At 45.2% G+C, this 20,132-nt stretch overlaps 1 protein-coding gene across 4 annotated transcripts in view; it reads right to left on the minus strand.

Moving 5' to 3' along the window:
* Positions 1-20,132, minus strand: part of pps (protein partner of snf) — a 283,257-nt gene that overhangs the window by 139,941 nt on the left and 123,184 nt on the right. For all 4 annotated transcript variants that reach the window (XM_067127353.1, XM_067127351.1, XM_067127352.1 and 1 more), the window contains exon 7: positions 14,118-15,835. In XM_067127353.1, coding sequence (XP_066983454.1) covers positions 14,118-15,835 — 1,718 coding nt within the window. The remainder of the gene's footprint in view (positions 1-14,117; positions 15,836-20,132) is intronic.

Below are 20,132 nucleotides of genomic sequence, written 5' to 3' on the forward strand. Positions count from 1 at the left end.
CTTATAGCATTCAAGGAAAGAGTTCCACCTTTTTCCCTGATAAAGAGAGGACCCGACATACACTGAGGAGTTCTTTGTAAGTGAGTAAGCCTTTAAGGTAAAGACTGGGCATAAGGACCGGTCCTGTGGAAGAGGCACCACCTTCCAGGAGGACCACCTGTCCTGAGGGTCTTCATTTTTAAGCTAGGAACCTATGATCAGGGAAAGGAGAACTTCTCCACGGGAGGAAATCAATGTTATCATCACCTCTAGAGAGAGCAGATAGCTCTGAGATTCTGGCACCTGAAGCTAAGCTAATCAGAAACAAGGTCTTCCTTAACAGATCCAGATAAGAGCATTGAGTTATCAATATCAGAGGCTAATTTTAGAACATCGTTCAGGAACCAGGTAACAGAATGTGGGCGTGTTACCGGCCTCAAACGGGCGCATGCTCTAGGGATGGAGGAAAAGTATGAATCTGTAAGGTCAATCTTAAAACCATACAAAAATACCTTCTTCAAGGCTGATTTAACTGTAGTAATAGTGGCCGGAGATAGGCCTTTTTCAAACAATGATCTAAAGAAGGTAACCGCTAGGTTAGTAGTCATAGTCTGAGCTTCAGATGCCTTCAAAAAAGATGCTAATTTTTTGACTGCTGAATCATATTGCCTGAGAGTAGAATCTCTCTTATCAGATTCTAGAAACAGAGTGTTAACGGGGTCAATGTTTGCTCCCTTTTTAGCAGCAAATTTTATAAAGTCCATAAAACCAGGGCGTTCTGAATTTTTAAGGAAGCTGACACAGTCTTGGTTTGTACTACTTGGGTCAGTCTGGGTTTGGGTATCTGATGACACCGTGTAACTTGAGCTCCAGAAGCAGAGGGAACCAGTTGCTCTTAATGTAATGGGGGCTACCAGGGCTAGTTGGCCTTGAATGACCTGAGTTTGTGCAGTACTTTCAACATGTTTATTGGGGAAACAAGTAGATCCTCTCCCAATTGTTCCAATCTATGGTCATTGCGTCCGTGGCGTGAGGCATGGGGGTCCAGATTGGGAGCCACATAACAGGGAAGCTTGTGATTGCTCTCTGTGGCGAACAGATCCACTTGGAGTCCCGGAACCTGGCGGCAGATCAATTGAAGCGATTCCCGTCCAGAGACCACTCCGTCTCAATGGAGTAGTTCTGGACAGAGAATCCGCCACCACGTTCCGCACCCCACTAGGTGGGTGGCTGACAGATGCCAGCCGTGCTTGTTCGCCAGGGAGAAGATAGCTAACATCACCTGATTTACATGACTCGATTTGGAGCCGCCCCTGTTTATGCAATGAACCACCACGGCGCTGTCTAACACCAGCCTGATGTGAATCTGGCCGGCGGGGCAAAGTTTCTTCAGAGTTAGAAACACTGCCATAGCTTCCAAGGTGTTTATATGGAACTGTCGAAACATTATAGACCATGTCCCTTGTACTTTTTGTTTTGGTGAGTACCCTCCCCAGCCGCTTAATGAAGCGTCTGTGTGGATTACCAGAGCTGGGGGGGGGAAATTGAAGGGGAACAGACTTCGAAAGGCCTTTGACTGTGGACCATGGTCGAAGCCTTGTCTTCAAGATTTGCGGGATTGAAGAGACTCTGTCTCTGAGCCTGACATTGGCTCGTCTCCGCCACACTCTGTTTATGTCTTTTAGTCTTGCTTTCAAGAGCAGGTCTGTCACTGAAGCAAACTGAAGAGAGCCGAGAATCCTCTCGAGACCGGCGGGATGCTGCTTTGCCGTTCAGAAATTTTCTGGTAGCAGCGGTTATCTCCCTCCGCTTGGCCGGCGGGAGGGATAGCCTGTACGAGGCTAGGTCCCACTGGAGACCCAGCCACTGAAACCGAGACTCGGAGTCAGGCGGGACTTCTCCTGTTCAATTGAAAGCCTAATGACTCCAGGAACTCGATCACTATGGCTGTAGCCTTCCGGCACTCCTGTGGGGTTGGGGCCCAGATTATCCAATCGTCCAGGTATGCTGCTAGGAGATCCCCGGGACCGTAGCTGCTGAACAACTGTTTCCGCCAGCCATTATGAATATCCTGGGGGCTATATTGAGCCCGAAAGGCATGACCCTGAAGGAGTAGGCCTGTTTCCCTAGTCTGAAACCCAGGAAGGGAGAGAAGTTCCGCAAACCGGGGCGTGATAATAAGCGTCTGAAAGATCGATAGAGGTGGTGATGGCTCCACGCGCAGTAGAGTCCGTGCCCTGAGCAACTGTAAGCATGCGAAATTTGTCGCATTGTATGTAGAGATTTAGACGCGACAGATCTAGAATCACTCTTTGCTGGCCGGAATCTTTCTTGGGGACAGTGAACAGCCTGCCTTGAAATTTGAGGTGCCTCACTTTCTTTATTGCTCTCTTGTTGAGAAGCTCCGTCACAAAGTCCTGTAGGGCTTTGGAGGAGGGTTGATAAAACCTGGTCAGGGGAGGAGGTCCCTGATCCAGCTCCAACCCAGGCCTTTGGACACAATGCTGTGTGCCCAAGGACTGAAGGACCACTGGTCTCTGAACCAGTATAGGCGTCCGCCTACCTGACTGGTCTCAGTGGGAGGAAGCAGGTTTGTTTCCTCTACCGCAGCCACTTTTCCCCCGGGAGACGGATCCAGCCCTGCCTCTGTAGGGGGCTCGACCTCTACCCCTCCCCCTTGCGCTCCTATTAAGACCCCACGGCCTTCATAGGTAGGGGTTGTGCGTGCAGGAGACGTGCGTGGGGCGCAACAAGGGATTGGGCTGGTTGAACCAGCACATACTGTTGGGGTTGAGCCTTGGGGTGGACGGTTGGTTCACCGTCGAGACCGGAACTGCCTGAACAACCGTCTGGTGTTGTGGTCTCCTGTGCTTTCTATAACGTTTCCCAGGCCTATTCTGGGAACCGCTAGACTCAGGGGTCTTCCGCTTAAAGGCGGAGATACCCCACCGGGAGCGCAGACTCTGGTTAGCCCTGGTTGCTTCGCCCAGGACACTGGAGACTTCTCCTTCTGGGAAAAGATCGTCTCCCCAGAAAGAACTCTTCATGAGTCTGTTAGGCTCATGACGAATGGTGGCATCAGCGAAGATGAACTTACGGCAGTTCATCTTTGCCACCATGAAGTCGTACAGGTCCGACTGGAACCCTGCTAACAGGGATTTAGTCAGAACCTGAAACAATGGCTCCTCTGCAAAGGAGACGGCGGTCGCTTCTGACAGGCACAGCGAGTTCAAAGACCGGCTCAACCGACACCGTGCCTCGAACTCAGCCTTCAGGAGAGCTTCCGGAAGCTTAGGAAGCTGCTCGCTGAACTGGTTTGACGCAATCGCCCAATTTACCGACAGTAAATGTGGACGGGCGCTCTTTCCAGAACTCGTCACCCCTGGGAAGATCAGAGACGTAGGACCTGATTCCCGAAGCTGAGGCAAGGGTTTGCCATCCAAGCAAGCCTGAGCAGTTGCGATAGCAACCTTGTTCAGGCAGGGAGTGGGCAGCTTATCCCCGAGAGAAAACATAGTGAAGTTGCCCTTGAAGGGGGTCAACTTCGTGTTCTCTGCCCACCACTCGGAAAAGGTGCGCCAAGAGAGCAGATTGCGCCTGATCCCTAGGGAAGATCACCGTCTCCTTAGGGACCTTGTCTGAGCGTGCCCAGGCTTCCTCCGTCAGCCTAACTTGAAGCCTGGGTAGGGGGCAAGAGATCAGCCGGGAAGAACTCCAGTTCCTCTAGACGCCTGGTACCTAGACCTTCAATGGTCAAGGTGTCTTCATGCCGGATAGCACGAAGAGCAAAACGCCATGGGTTCCCTACATCAAAAGGAGGGAGGGTAGCAGTGTCAGGGATCTGATAGTGTGGTCCGGCCCCACCGGAGCGTGCCATATCAGCAAGAAGAGTCTCCTGACTCTGAAGCCTCTCCGTCAACTTAGAAAGTTTGGCCTCTACCTCCGTAGAGAACCTCTCTAACAACATCCCAGCAAATGCCTCAGGGTCAAAGGCAGGCTGGAGAGGAGGGCTGGGCCTGGCCACCCTCTTACTCGCTCCTTTGCCCGAGGTACCTGGTTTGCTCCCGGAGGCCACAGGTTCAGCAACCTTTGGCTTCGACGGGGGGAAAGGGGATGTCTTGCGGGAAGACGAGGACTTGAAGCCCTTCGCCTTCCACGACTTCTTCAACTTGGGGAAAGTAGACTGAGCGCTGTCCCTCAAGATAGAAGATTTAAGCGAAAGCCCTGGAAAGAAGATACATAGGATGAAGGGGAATCAAAAAGGGCGCCCGCCCCCACTGCCTCACTTACCTCTCTACCTACCTCCTAGTCCTGCTCGGTATTCATGGGCTCCAGGTCCAAATCCAGAGCGGCGACGTCCTCCGAAACCTCCGCGTAAAGGGGGTCCTCTTGTAGTGGCTTGGTCACGACCCGGATCTGCTCGATGATGGGTGCGGCCACATCAGCTGGTACGGCCGCAGCGATCCGGGCGCCGGGGTAGAGCAAGTCCCTCAGCTTCCTGTCGAGGACGTAGGGCTTCCCCGACGGAACGTTCCTCCCGAACCCAGCCACCCAGGCGCGGAGACACTCTAGGGCCTCCTTCTTGGAGGACTCGTCGGCCTGAAAGGGCGAAGGGAATCAAGGAAGGGCTAATATACTGTAAAATATATAAGCGCTACAACACAAGATATGACAACATAGCAAACTGTAACTAACGTGAAGAACGAAAGTAAGCAGCTTACCGACTAGTCCTGGATGCATCCACAGAGCGCGAAGCAAACCTCACAGCCTTCCGGATGCCAGACGATCAGGTCATCAAGCCGGACCGCACAGCCAGCGTGGGTCCGACACACCACATGCCCGGTTGGTGGAGGGTGGCGGTACATCCGGGCTCCTCACAACGAACAGTCTGTAAGTGTGAACAGTATATGAACCTACCACTCTAAGAAACTTAAACTAAGCAGGCACAGGTATTTTCAAACTGTACTGCCGGAGCACTCCGGCGGAATGAAAAACCCGCCAGAGACGGGCCTGCCAGAAAAAGTAACTTAAATTTAAGGTAAGCAAGAAGCCCCTCGACTGCCGGAATACTCCGCAGAACGAGAGCCGAGTCAACAGGACCCTTACCACAAGGGATGCCGGGAATAAACGGCAGAACCAGGAAGGGTAGGATCACCGGACTCTGATAACAATAACAAGAAAACAAATATATATCCAACGCGGGATGAGCCCCAAATGCGGAACAAAATAAATGCATATATATACAGAGGATGGTAACATAATCGGTTAACAATGACATAAAAATCAGCATTCCCCGGAGTCCGGCACCACCCCCTCCGGGGATCCCAAGCCTCTACCGCTAGAGAACAATAGAAGGGTGAGGCTACAAAACACCACAGATCCACAAGGGCAGGTGTAAGCGCCAGTCAACCCAACTAGAGCATCCCGAACGCCGGAGCGAACGCGGGACAAGGCTGAGAAAAAAGTAACCCTGAGAATGTTCGAAAACCTGCTCGATCCTAGGAGAGCAGGTTAACGAGACACTGAGCCAAGAAAAATGCCATCTGGGACCAGCCCTGGGAGGGAGCGAATCCCTCCACCAGGAAGATCCAACAACTCGGGGTGGTCGTCCGGACACCAACGTCACCCATAGCGAGAAGATGACAAAGAGCTGGACCCAGGGTAGACCAGGGTAGGAAGGGGAGGGGGGTTGGTGGGGTAAGGAAGGGGAGTAGGCCAGAGCAGAGGAAAACAGGAGACTGGGGAAGATGCCTTCACCTGCTCAACTGTAAACACAACCACGCTTAGGTAAATAATACCAGCTTGGAGAGATCATGGCCTACCCCGAAGGAAAGGGAAAGGAATAGCGACCTAAGGCCTCCATACTCTCACCCCACACATAGAGGTAGCCTATGAAATAAAAAGGGGAGAAGGAAAGGGAGGGATGAGGAAACAACAGGAGAGAAATTCCCGTGCGAAGACCAACCAGAGCCGAAAGAAAGGGGAATGCTATAAAAGCATGGAGGAGACACACCCACAGAAAAAACCTCAACCCCTCCGTAAAGAAGGGGAGGACAATGGGGTCTCACTCCACAACCCAAACAACGGTCAGTGGATGGAACAACCACAGAAACTCCCTCTACCTGCTGATCCCCTCCGCTCGCCTAACCTAACCCAGGGTGAAAGGGAGAGCAGGAGGCCAAAGCGCAAAAAAAAAAGCCTAACATACACTAGGCAGGATATAGGAAACCCCACACAAGGGAAGTTAACCAGAATAATAATAAATCTCCATCATATATACATTAAACAATAAAATAATCTTGTGCTTGTGCTAGGCGCGTAGCCTAACCGAGAGAAGCAACAGGAAGTAAACAGGAAAACTGTACCTGACGCCCCTACGGTAACAATTAATAATTCTAAGCAGTTGAAAACATGACGTCAAGCACAAGCAAAATAATAACTATAATAATTATAAAGCTATAACTGTCCAAGGGGAAACATCCTGGGGAGTTACTTAAGCGGGAAGATGACGGGAACCCAAATGCAGGAACCCTAATGATGCGGTTCAACAAAATTATCATTAGAGAAACACCGAAAAAACCCAGCCTAGGAAACGCCACCAGGATGAATCCTAGGGGAAATAACGATAAGCAATGTAATCGACAAAGAGAAGTCCTCGCGGTTGACATGGCTGACTAGGGGACGCCGTAGCGTCATAACAGAACCACGTATAAATAATAAATACGGGCTGAAACAGCCAAACTTATCATAAAAACCCCACAATAAGATGGTACTTAACTTGGATACAGTAAAGCTGCTCGACGACATGCTGGGAGCTGGTACGGCTCTCCGCTCTTCCGAGGGATTTTGCCATTGGGATGTCTTTCGAGTGTGGTTCTGTGGTTGTGATTTCTTCACTCACCCTTATCCATACCGACGCCTTCCTGGTATAAGAAGGCGCTCGATCTGGGGGTAGTAACCCCAGCATTCCTGATAGCTTTTTTCTCTGGTATATTTAGCAATATTTATACCTTGAAATTCGTGCAAGAAAGGAATTTCACCGGGTGACACAGGGACGAACTCAGAAAATATATTTTGCTGCTTGGCTCTTATATATCTAATGAGTCTAAAGCTGTTGTAGTGGAGACTGCTGTGTTTGAATCTGAGGATCATATTTGTTACTTTCCACTGAACCAAACAAAACACCCCATGAATTTTCTCAACCTTTTCCAAGAAGAAGAAGAAGAAGAAGAAGAAGAAGAAGAAGAAGAAGAAGAAGAAGAAGAAGAAAGAAGAAAAAAAAAAAAAAAAAAAAAAAAAAAAAGTAACATGATATTTTCATAATAAAATAAATGTTTGAACATATTTACCTGGTAGTTATATATATAGCTTAAGTCCCTGACGCACGGCAGAATTTCAAAACTCGCGGCAATCGCCGATGGGTAGTCAGGTGTACCACCTGTGCGCCCTCTACCCAGGTACTTGGAACTATTCCAACTATTCCTCAGATCTTCCATGCCCCTAGTCTCTAGAGGGGAGGAGGGTGGGAATTTAATTATATATAACTACCAGGTAAGTATGTTCAAAAATTTATTTTATTATGAAAATATCATTTTTAAACATCTGACTTACCTGGTAGTTATATATATAGCTGATTGACACCTTTGGTGGAGGGTCAGAGACAGCCAACATCGTTGGAATTTTGCTTAAGGGTTAATAAACCAACTTAAGGTTCTTACCTGGATTAAGGAAGCTGACTTCAATGAACTCCCCCTCATTATGTCTGCTTTCCTTAAGAGGTCCAGCGATCCACTCAGGGGGCTGAAGACCTCTAGGAGCTGCCAACCGGTGTACCAACCTCTATGTGACAGACAACCTATAATACCTTGTTCCGGGAGCCACCAAGGAACAAAATGATCACCTGACTAAAATCAATGATTGTGGAAGACTGCGTCCAATCTCCACAAACAACCATAAAATTTCAACCATTCCAAGGCAAGAATCAAGGATATTGTTTTATGGGATTGCAGGGGTAGTCCCTTCTCCCACTACTGAGTTAGCTGCTATAAACAGTCCCAGTGTATAGCAGTCGTCATAGAGCGTTTGTACTTGCTTCAAGTAGTGTGAGGCAAACACTGACTTGCTTCTCCAGAAGGTAGATCCATGATACTTTGTAGGGACCTATTCTGTCTAAAGGCTACAGAGGTTGCAACTGCCCTGACCTCATGGGTTTTAACCTTTAGAAGCTTGAGGTCCGCCTCACTACATTCTGAATGAGCTTCCCTTATCAACTGCCTTATGAAAAAGGATAACGCATTCTTTGACATTGGCAGAGAGGGCTTCTTAACTGAACACCAAAGCGCCTCTAACTTGCCTCGTAAATCTTTCGTCCTTTGCAGGTACGCTCTCAGAGCTCTTACCGGACACAGGACTCTCTCTAACTCCTCACCTGTGATCTCTGCCAGATTTGTAATCTCGAACGCCTTGGGCCAGGGTTGTGAAGGACGTTCATTCTTAGCTAAAAACCCCAGTTGTAGAGAGCAGATAGCTTTGCCGTTCCTAAAACCGACAGTTTTATTGAAGGCATGTACTTCACTGACTTGTTTAGCAGTTGCTAAGCAAACCAAAAACAGAGTCTTCATGGTGAGATCTTTAAATGAAATCTCTTGTAAAGGTTCGAACCTAGCAGACATGAGAAACTTTAGGACCACGTCTAGGTTCCACGCTGGTGAGTTCTGCCTTTTCTCCTTAGTAGTCTCAAATGATCTAAGAAGATCCTGGAGATCCTTATTGGCAGAGAAATCCAAGTTTCTGTGTCTGAAGACAGCTGCCAACATGCTCCTGTATCCCTTAATAGTCGAGGCTGAAAAGTTACGTATCCTCTTGAGATAAAGAAGAAAATCTGCTATCTGGGTCACAGAGGTACTGGAAGAGGAAACGGAGTTGTCCTTACACCATCCTCTAAAAATATCCCACTTGGATTGGTACACCTTGATGGTAGATGACCTCCTTGCTCTTGCGATCGCTCTAGCTGCCTCCTTCGACAACCCTCTAGTTCTTGCGAGTTTTTCGATAGTCTGAAGGCAGTCAGCTGTAGACCTTGGAGGTTTTGGTGATACCTTTCCAAGTGGGGTTGTTTGAGTAGATCTGGTCTTAGAGGCAGACTTCTCGGTGTGTCCACTATCCATTCCCACACCTCTGTGAACCATTCTCTTGTCGGCCAAAAGGGGACCACTAGAGTCATCCTGGTGCTCTCGTGGGACACGAACTTCTGAATGACTTTGTTTATAATCTTGAACGGGGGAAAAGCATAAACATCTAGGTTGGACCAATTTAAAAGGAACGCATCTATGTACGTTGCCTCGGGATCTGGTACGGAAGAGCAGTACATCTCCATCCTCTTCGTTTGTGCTGTGGCGAAGAGGTCTATGCATGGACGTCCCCAAATCCGCCACAAATCTCTGCAGACGTCTTGATGAAGAGTCCACTCTGTTGCCAGGACTTGACCTTTCCTGCTCAGACTGTCTGCTCTCACATTCCTTTCCCCTTGAATGAACCGTGTCAATAAAGTCACATTCTTCTCTTTCGCCCAGAGAAGGAGTTGCCTCGGCATCTCGTACAACGACCTGGAGTGGGTTCCGCCTTGCTTGTTGATGTAGGCCAATGCCGTCGTGTTGTCGGAGTTGACCTGCACGACTTTGTCCTGAACTGAGTGCTCGAACTCTTTGAGGGCTAGAAATATTGCAGTCAGCTCCTTTTGGTTTATGTGGAGCTTCTCTTGCCCTCTGGTCCAGGATCCCGATACCTCCATTTTTCCCAATGTTGCTCCCCACCCCAAGTCCGACGCGTCGGAGAACAACACTAGGTCTGGGTTCCTCTGTTTTAATGAAAGGCCTTCCTGAAGCTTGACTGGGTCGTTCCACCACTGAAGGCATTGTTTCATTGTCTCTGAAATGGGGATACACTCTGTCTCTAACCCTTTTTCTCTGCTCCAATAACGATTGAGGTGGAATTGGAGTGGGCGAAGGTTTACTCTTCCTAAGGAAACAAACTGCTCTAGCGAGGAAAGGGTCCCTAGTAGATTCATCCATTCCCTCGTTGAGCACGTCTGTTTCCCCAGAGAGTCCCGTAGTTTTACCAAGGCCTGTTCCATCCTTGATGGTGACGGAAAAGCCCGAAAACCCTGAGACTGAATCCTCATCCCAAGGTACAGGATCTCTTGGGATGGAATTAGTTGAGACTTCTGTCTGTTTACCAGAAGTCCTAGTTCCTCTGATAAACAGATTGTCGTTTGAAGATCCTCCAGACAGCGATTGAAGGAAGGAGCTCTGAGGAGCCAGTCGTCCAGATACAGAGAGGCCCTGATGCCTCTCGTGTGCAGCATTCCCGCTACATTTGACATCAGTCTCGTGAATATTTGGGGCGCAGTGTTTAGGCCGAAGCAAAGAGACCGAAACTGGAATACCTCTTCCTTGAAGGCGAATCTCTGTTATTTCTTGGGCCCAGGTGGATAGGGATGTGAAAATATGCATCCTGAAGATCCAAGGAAACCATCCAGTCGTGTTGTCTGACTGCTGCTAACACTGATTTTACTGTCTCCATGGTGAACTTCGTCTTTTGTACAAAGACGTTGAGGGCACTCACGTCCAGTACTGGTCTCCACCCCCCCCCCCAAGCTCTTGGGAAACAGGAAAAGGCAGTTGTAAAACCCTGGTGAATCCAGATTTCGTACTTTCTCTATTGCGTTCTCCTGCAATAATATGGAAACTTGCTGTTGAATCGTCTGTGCCTTGGATTCGTCTCTGTATCTGGGCGACAGATCTATTGGTTTGTCTGCTAAAGGGGGGCTTTCTTAGGAAAGGGATTTTGTACCCATCCTTGAGTAGTTGAATGGACCAAAGATCCGCTCCTCTTTTCTTCCATACCTGCCAGAAGTTGGAAAGCCTGGCACCTACCGCTGCCTGCAGGAGAAGATAGTCAGGTCCTGCTTCTTCCCTGTCTAGAGCCACTTCTCGTTGAAGTTCTTCTACCCGCTCTAGAGGAACCTCTACCTAAGGGCCGACCACGAAAGGGCTGAGATACCTGAAACACAGGAGCCTCAGCCTTACTCTTTTTAGTGGTGAAAGTCGTTGGTAGGACTTTCCTTGCTGTTTTCGATATCAGATCTTGTGTGGTTTTCTGGGCCAAGGATGCAGAGACCTCTTTTACTAAGTCTTGAGGGAAGAGGTGAGAAGAAAAGGAGGGATAAATCAGTTCAGATTTTTGACTGGACGTGACCCCATTAGTCAGGAAAGAGCAAAGATGGGCCCTTTTCTTCAGGATTCCCGCTGAGAAAAGCACTGCTAATTCGTTGGCACCATCTCTGATCCCTTTATCCATACACGACATCAGATATCTGAGTTCTTGATGTCAGTCGTGTTGAATAATTCCATCTTTCTTCCTAAAGCTCCCAGGGTCCAGTCCAGAAAATTAAAGACCTCAAAGGCCCTAAAAATTCCTTTGAGGAGGTGGTCCAATTCTGATGTTGACCAACAAAACTTCGTTCTCCCCATTGCCACTCGACGAGAAGAGTCAACAAGATTCGAGAAGTCTCCCTGGGAAGAGGCAGGTATTCCAAGGCCGAACGATTCTCCAGTTTGATACCAAATGCTAGACCTTGAAGCTAGTTTGGCTGGAGGAAAAGCAAAGGCCGTCTTTCCTTGTTCTTTCTTCAAAAGCATCCACTCACTCATCATTTTAAGCGCTCTCTTAGACGAGCGGGACAAAACCATCTTCGTAAATGCTGCCCCCTTAGACGCCTTTCCCAAGAGTAAATTCTGAAGGTGGGGAACGAGGAGCAGTCGGGATAAAATTCTCTGGAAAAACTTCCGAAAATAGTTTCATAAGCCTTTTCAGGTCCGATGAAAGTTGCTGGCCTTTAATATTGTCTTCTTTTGAAATCTCTTCAATAAGATCCACAGGAGACTGCGGGATATCCTCATTTTCTTCTTCTGATTGTCCGAAGACTGAAGTAGCGACGTCTTTCAAAATATCATGCTGACGCTCGGTGTCCTGGCGTCCAGTCTCTTGACGCCTGGCGTCTTGGCGTCCATCTTCTTGCAGCTTAACGTCCAGGCGTCCAGCCTCATGACGCTTGACGTCCTGGCGTCCAACTTCTTGACGCCTGGCGTCCAAAGTCCTGATGAACTATGTTCTGGCGTCCAGCCACTTGGACGTCCTGGCGTCCAGAATCTCGACGCCTGCCGTGCAATCTCTTGACATTCGTTGTCCCGCCAAACCTTAAGGTCGCTTGAGAACTGGCCGCCTGTGCGACATCTGTCAAAAGCTTCCTCAGGCTGACGATAATGATTGGGACCTCTTGAATTGGAGAAACATTCTTCCCTACGTTCGCTGTCCGCAGCACCCTGAAGTCACTTGAGAACTGGCGCCTGTGCGACATCGGTCAAAAGCTTCCTCAGGGTGACGATACAGCCATCGGTGGACGAAAATCTGCATCTGTCTTTTCTGCAGGTTGTGAGACTTGAATCAAGGAAGAGCGTTTCCGTTGCATGTCTTGAATTAGACTGATTTGCAGAGCTACCTGCTGTTGAGGATCGACAGGGGGAGCCGCCATATCAGCTACTAATTCTTTCTCTGCGTTGAGACGTTGGAAATGACGTTCCGGGGACGCTTCTGATCTCATTTCATCTTCAGCGGAAGCAGACGGCCGCCCGTGTGACAACATATGTCTGCTTTTCACCGGAGAGCAATCGTCAGAGATAAGAGGGGAACGCTCTGGACTGCTCCAATGACTACATCCTGGAGTAGGAAGCGTCACTTCCCGACGCCGCTTCACAGGAGAAAGTTTTCTCTTGAGGGGTCTAGACATGGACGTATGACGCCAGCCCCGTCTGGGAACTGTGTCTTCCGACGAGGATGAAAACACTTTAACCTCGCCTTTCCTATGGCGAGGGCGAGCATCCTGGGAAGCGTCAACAGGTACGCTCGAGGGGACGACTGCTCAGTAGCTAAAGCCTCTCGCCTCCCTTCGTCTGTCGACATTCCTTCTCACAGGGGTTGGTGAGCTTGGAAGAGGTCTAGGACTAGGAGCACGACAGGACCAAGCAATCGCACCCTCCACAACACTAGCACTTTTATTTCCACTTGAGTGTTTAAGATCTCTCACATTCGACCACAAATCCTCTCTGTCTCTTGCGAGGGATTCCACCCTTTGTCCAAAGGTTTGAATGGCCGTCATCATATCCTTCAAGGTAGGCTCATTATCAGTGTCAGTGGGGGGTCTGGAACTACCACTACTGGGGAAGGAATAGCAGGATTGTTAATAATAGGAGAATTGTCAACTCCCTGACTATCTCTAGAAGAGCGAGATCTACTACTCCCGGCTCTTCTGATCCTATCTCTTTCAAGCTTCAAACATAGCGATAGTAAACCATCCACTCTTTCTCTGATAAACCCAAACATTCATCACATCTGTCCTTTAACTCACAATTCTTACCTCTGCAATTTACACAAATCGAGTGGGGATCTAACGTGGCTTTAGCAAGCCGGGTTTTACATCCCCTCACACACATTCTCACACTCGAAGCAGAGTCAGACATCTTGGAAAAGGAAAATCGTAAGAGAGATCAAAACGAGCAAGGGTCAAAACCAAACAATATCTAAAAGAGTCAAGAAAATCCAAAGCAAATCCAAAAAACAAGCAAAAGCCAAAGCCAAAGTGTACTTCACCAAAAAACTCTCTGAAAAAACACGGGCCAAACGAGTGAAATTCCTAACGATGCAACCGGTACGGCGGCAGGGAAGATCTGAGGAATAGTTGGAATAGTTCCAAGTACCTGGGTAGAGGGCGCACAGGTGGTACACCTGACTACCCATCGGCGACTGCCGCGAGTTTTGAAATTCTGCCGCGGGTCAGAGACTTACGCTATATATATAACTACCAGGTAAGTCAGATGTTTAAAAAAAAGTTGATTCAACAAACTTCACAAGTAAAGTAACCACTGCATCATAAGAACAAGTGGACATGAGCAGTGAAACCTAATCCTTAACCGACAAGTTAGTGTGACTACAATTTCCATGTCTACAAAAGCAAGGCAATGCATGATTAATGGGGATGTGATAAAACAAATGTAGTCTTATATTTCTTCAATCTGACTTACCTCGTCTTCGCTTTCTGGTTCTTCCTCTGATCCAGAATCCCCCTCACCATCAGGAGTTTTTTCTTCTTTAAGGTCAAATGTCAACATTTCATCTCCAAAGGTTTTCTTCTTAATGGCTCTACCACTACGGCGTACTGGTGACTCCTCAACAGGTGCAACAGGTTTTGGATGCTCTTCTACTTTCTTGGTTTTTGTAGTCATAACTGGTTCTTTTCTAACAGGCTTCTTTGAAGTCGACTCATTTTTTGTTATTGGAATCTTGACCTTATTCTTCTGAACTATTTCTAAAGGTGGTTTTCTTGGACTGGTCATCTGTCCTTTGACCTTTGAGAGAAATTCAACAGATTCTGCTCTCTGAAGTCCATGGCCTTTGTTTGATTGTACAATAACTTGAACTTCTCTTTTGCCAAGAGCTTCCTGATTACTGTTACTACTACTTCGTTGAGATTCAGGAGCAGAATTCTTTACCGATACGGAGATGGTCTTAACCTTCTGAACTGGCTTTTCAATTTTATTTTCTTGCTCAGATTGTTCATGATTTTCTTCTCTTTTCATCTGCATAATTTCTTTCATTTGTTGCTCTTTTCTGAGTTTGATAGCCTCTCTCTTTCTCAAGATTTCCTCTCTTTTACGTTGAATCTCCTCACGCTTTCTCTGAGCCTCTTTTTTCTTTAGCTGTACACTATCTTCTAATTTCATTTCTAAATCTACAATCTTTGGAGGGGGTTCCTTTTTATAGAACTCTGTCTTTGACATTTTCTCAATTTTTCCCTTATTTTTTACATTCTTTATTTGCATTCCAACTATTTCGGAATTACTCTTGAATTCTGTCATCTCTGAACCTGCACTGTCTATATCAGTAGTCTTTTTCTTCTGGAGGTCCAACTTTCTTTTCATGGCAGCTTCCTTTTTAGCATTCGCACATATCTGAGCCACTGTTAGTCTATCTTCTTCTCTTGGTGGGTCGATAGGATCAATAACTTTGACCAATGTTTCTTTTGCGGTGGATTTAGCAGAATTTAATACTACAACCTGACGAATACCAACAGGACTCTTCACCTGAATAAGTCTGGATCTTCCTTCACCAACAGGTATCTTTTCTGGACTAATTTTATTCTTTTCTTCTATTTCTTTTCCTACATCTTTTACTGTATTTGCATTTACATTTTCTTTCTGCACTTTAGTCTTTACTACCATTACTTCAGACTTGCTTAAGGGTTTTACTTCAACACTTCTACTACCACTGACTTGTGTGGACAGAACATCTACTTTTTGATCCATTTTAGGCTCTTTTGAAATAACCTTCTTTCTTAGTAAATTTCTTGGTTCGTTTTTAACTTTATAATCATCAAATAAAATAGTTTCACTTGGGCTCTCTATCTTTTTATTATTGGTTACTGTATTGGGTGTGGATGACACAGATGGCTGAAAATCTGATATAAATTTTGGAGTTGCCGATAAGGCTTTTTTACCTTTGATGTCCACTTCTAAGTCAGGTAATTCTGAGTCACCAAATATTTCAGCACTAAGATCAGCTATTGACTTAGAACAAGCAACAGATTTTTGGCCCTCAGGACTTTTATTTTCACCTAAGTTGCTCCTAGGTTTAACTGCACTGGGCTTCACATTTAGGTCTAATTCACCAAACATCTCCTTTGCCAGAGCAGCTTCTATATTAAATTTGTCTATGGGTATTCTGAATGATTTAACCTGTGTACCTGCAAATAGGAGAGATATTATCATTAAAATGCTCTGAAACTACATTATGCTAAGAAATTTAGTTTCAAGTGTAAAAAATGTTATTCCGATAGATAAAACTTTAACTCTTTAAAAATAAAATTTTTCTCATACAAGCCCGTTACTTATAATTTAGCCTAATTTTATGGTCCATGACAACCTAGACACCTAGACCTTGAAAAAAAAAAAAAAAAAAAAAGAGTAAGTAAGTAAGTAAGTTAGCAGGTAGTCCAGTACTGAGGATGCACATATGGAGACCCCTGTCACTAACTGCTTCATGTTTTAGATAAGTGAAACAAGCAGAGTTGAGAAGAGGGAACTTGGATCCAAGTATAATTTTGTATGTTTTAAAAATTTTGATTTATTTTCCCACCAACGCATTAATCAAAATTTAGATGGAGAGGATGATGGTACTCAAATCTCAAAATTAGCTGATTGAAAACTACTGACCATGTATGAAAGGTAATGGGATTGGGATAGTAACTGGAATCAAGGAACCATTCAAAGTCAACTGTGTTACTGCCATAGTAGGGGCTTTGTTTAACCTTCCCCTACATTTTCTGCTGCAGCCTACCCCAGGGGTTTATACATCCTGCTTTAGTACTTCTCAGAGCATCAATTGCTTCCCCCTTCGTACTATGGTGATTTGACCATGACGATAATGATGGCAATGATACTGTACAGTGGCTATTATAATGGAATGAAGATGGATGATGGCATAGGTGCTGTGAAGGCATTCAGGCAATTGACCTTATGACCAAACATCAGATGAGTCATCAGGATTATCCTAAGGGCCTGGAAAAGGCAGAGGAGACCCAAAAGTAGAAGATGGCAACAGATAAATAATATCAGGAGCAAAAGAGGACACATTTCTCTTAAACTTCTTTTGCTTGTAAGAACATTGTTAGTGGCAATAGTTTTCTTTGCCTTATGAGTTCACCATACATCTGCTTTAGTGGTATCTTTGCTTCACATGTCAAACAGGTCGCTTTGATGATATGATCCAAGGATGGCTCATCATCCTTTATTTTATCTTTAGCTCTATATTAAATACCTCAATCATCTTTTCAAGTGTTCATTTTGCTTTTTGGTTTTTTTTTTTTCTCGTTTAAAGTACATGGTTAATAGGGTCTTACAATTTCTTGTTTGTTGACCCTGTATACTTCTCAAGATGATAAACAATGTCATGAATCATGTCCCCATTCCACTGTCTTACCAATTAAATGATCCTCTGCACTTCACCGTCAAGAGCCTTTGAAGTCATTCACAGCCACACTAGAAAACTTCTTCTACTAAACATTTACCATTTGTGGCTTCATTTCATCCATTGCTCCCCATACATTGCAATGGTCAATAACTTCCAGCAGTCTATATCATTCACATCAGGGTTGGCATCAGTAGCTGCTCATATCATGTTGAAGACCTATAGGGTATATGTGGCCTTGACACACTATGATGCCTTGGTCAAGAGGCTGTGTTAGGAGGCAAAAATACAACCTGCACACTGAGTGTTCAATGGCAACAGACTGCAGTGATCCATACTTTGCTATTGTGTTGCCAGTAAACAGGAAGAAGCTTCTGTTTTCATTCTTCAGAGCATGGGGATTTTTCGCATGGTACACAACACCAAGAATCATGCAACCAGCCACACTGCCATTAGCACCTGAGTTTGCCTTTATGCTTAAGAAAGACTAGTCCTTGCTTAGCACTTTGATGGATATAGGTCCGGCCAGGCATTTCCTTTCAGCACAGTCCAGTTTCATCAGAATTGGAAAACTTGCCTGGGATCATAGCCTCCATTTTTTATTTCTTTTAACTTTGCAGGAAATATTAGAAACCTTTTCATCAACACATGCAAATTCTACAGTCAATTTAAGCATCCCTACTGGCTGTAAAAGGATTGGTTCCCTCTTTAATATTAGTTTTTCACACAACTATTTATAGAGAGTTAAGGCCTTCTGCTGTATAGGCAGTCCCTGGTTATTGGCGGGGGGTTCTGTTCCTGACGATGTGATGATAACCGAAAATCGGCGATAATAGTCCCGAAATCCCTGCTTATCGGTGCTGATAACTGGATATCGGCGCCGCTGTTAAGTGAGGATCAGTGCCGATAAGCAGAGATTGGCTCATATCAGCGTCAAAAATCCAGTTATCGTTGTTGCTAGACAAGTGCCGTAAAACCGGATCGCCAATAACCGGGAACTAACTGTACAACGTTTCCATTCATCATTTACTCTATCCACATCCTCTATCTACAACGTTTCCATTCACCATTTACTCTATCCACATCCTCTATCTACATCTGTTTTTAACACCACTTTATCCTGCAATGTGGACTACCTTCCACACTTGCAGGCTCCATAGCAATACTTTCATGAATGTTTTCCCGTGTTAAAAAATTTTACGAACATATTATTCGTTCTTGTTGAATATCCAACCAATCCAGGCAGTGATTTTTCTTCTATTTCAATCATATCTACGGCTTTTACCTTTTCCAATAATGGAAACACCTCATATCCCTCTTGGGCTTGCTTACATACCACTTTCACTTCTAACATGCTTTGGAGCCACTGCAAGGGTCTATGAAGACTTCCTCTTGAACAATGAAATGGAGTGCACAGTGCTGTAAGGGAAATAAGCGGTAGTAGAAGACTACGCTCAGACTGAGTGTGAAGAGGTGGCAAGTGACTGGGGGTACAAAAGGGTGATACATGGATGGATGTTTAACAGGACAAGAGAACGTGGGTAAAATCTGTTCCCCCTCCTTTCAGCAGCTGACCATGGGCAAGTGAATCAGCAGATACAGGGTATAAGTGTGTGCAATATAAATGTAATTCTAATAGCCACAATGCCCTCTTAACTTCTCGAATTCTTTGCTGTTTTTTTTTTGGATATGCTTGTAACTACGAAGCCGTAACATCCAAAGGCAAGAAATTGAAGAGACTTGTGATTGCTGGTCGCGGGACACGAACCCGCGTCACCATAACCACGAGGAGGTCACGTTGCCGACCTGGCAGGACAAGGGGAACATGTGGGTAAAATCCCTCCCCCAACTCCTTTCAGCAGCTAGCTGACCATGGGCAAGTTAATCAGCAGATACAGGATATATCTGTGTGCAATATAAATTTTTATCACTTATACATGTGACTTTTTTATATTCAAATATATTAAGCAACACACACTACTTGAAGGTAATTATAATGGATAAGTGTTTCTAGTCTACTGTGACTATCATCCACAATTAGGTAGCAAGATGAGGGTAAGGGAATTACAACTGAATCCATTTAATGTCTGTTAGGTCAACATCCATTCACTTTAACAACTGAAGTATCAAAAATGTTAATAAAAGACTAGATTTTTAAGTGTTTTAAAGAGCAGCTAGGCTGTATGTAGTATTGCTAACAAAGACACTGTGCAGTGCTGCCTCATTTACTGTACTGAACTCTTTTATTAACATATTTCACTTACAATACTGTGCTGTACTTCCTGTCAGTGTGACACTATTTTTTTCCTGAATTAAGTGACTACTGCACTATACTACACAGCATACTGTACTGCTAAAAATATATATATTAAGCAACAAATCTCTCTCTCTCTCTCTCTCTCTATATATATATATATATATAAAGAACTAACACAGACTAGCCTAAGCTAAGGTAAAGACTACTCATCTCCACATTTAAATCAGAGCTAGGCTTGTTTCAATATAGATGAAAATTATATTTCTGCATAATAAATTAGGCGAATAAAGTCTGTGACAACTATAAGTTTGTTCAGCAGGAAACTGCACGGATTTTATGATGAAATTCAAAAACATGACTGTGCAATTTATGGTAAAAAGTATGAAACAACGTCTACGCTTTTGTAACAATTTTTTCCCCTTTAAGATCTAAAATCTTCAAAGACAACTTTTTTGATGGATTCTCATATTGTCCATGAGAATTATGTACACATGGTCCATGAAGTTTTGAAGTTTGTTCATAAAGAAAATGCTAAGAGTTTATGATGAAATTCATGACATAACTTAGCATTTTATAATATGATGACTTTGATGCTTTTGTAACAATTTTTGTCTACAATTCTAAAATTTGAAAAGTTCCAAGGATAAAAGATAAGTCTTTGTTTCCTCTGGCTGATTCTCACATTATCCAAAAAATTTGTTAAATAAGATCTGAGAGAATTTAAAGTTAACAGTATTCATAGAACTAACTTAATATTTTCTTATATTGTCACACTTTAACTGTGATTTGATGACTGAAGTCAACTAGAGTCTGTAGT

This window comes from Macrobrachium rosenbergii, chromosome 25 (assembly GCF_040412425.1).
Source record: "Macrobrachium rosenbergii isolate ZJJX-2024 chromosome 25, ASM4041242v1, whole genome shotgun sequence".
In the NCBI taxonomy this organism is placed as follows: Eukaryota; Metazoa; Arthropoda; class Malacostraca; order Decapoda; family Palaemonidae; genus Macrobrachium; species Macrobrachium rosenbergii.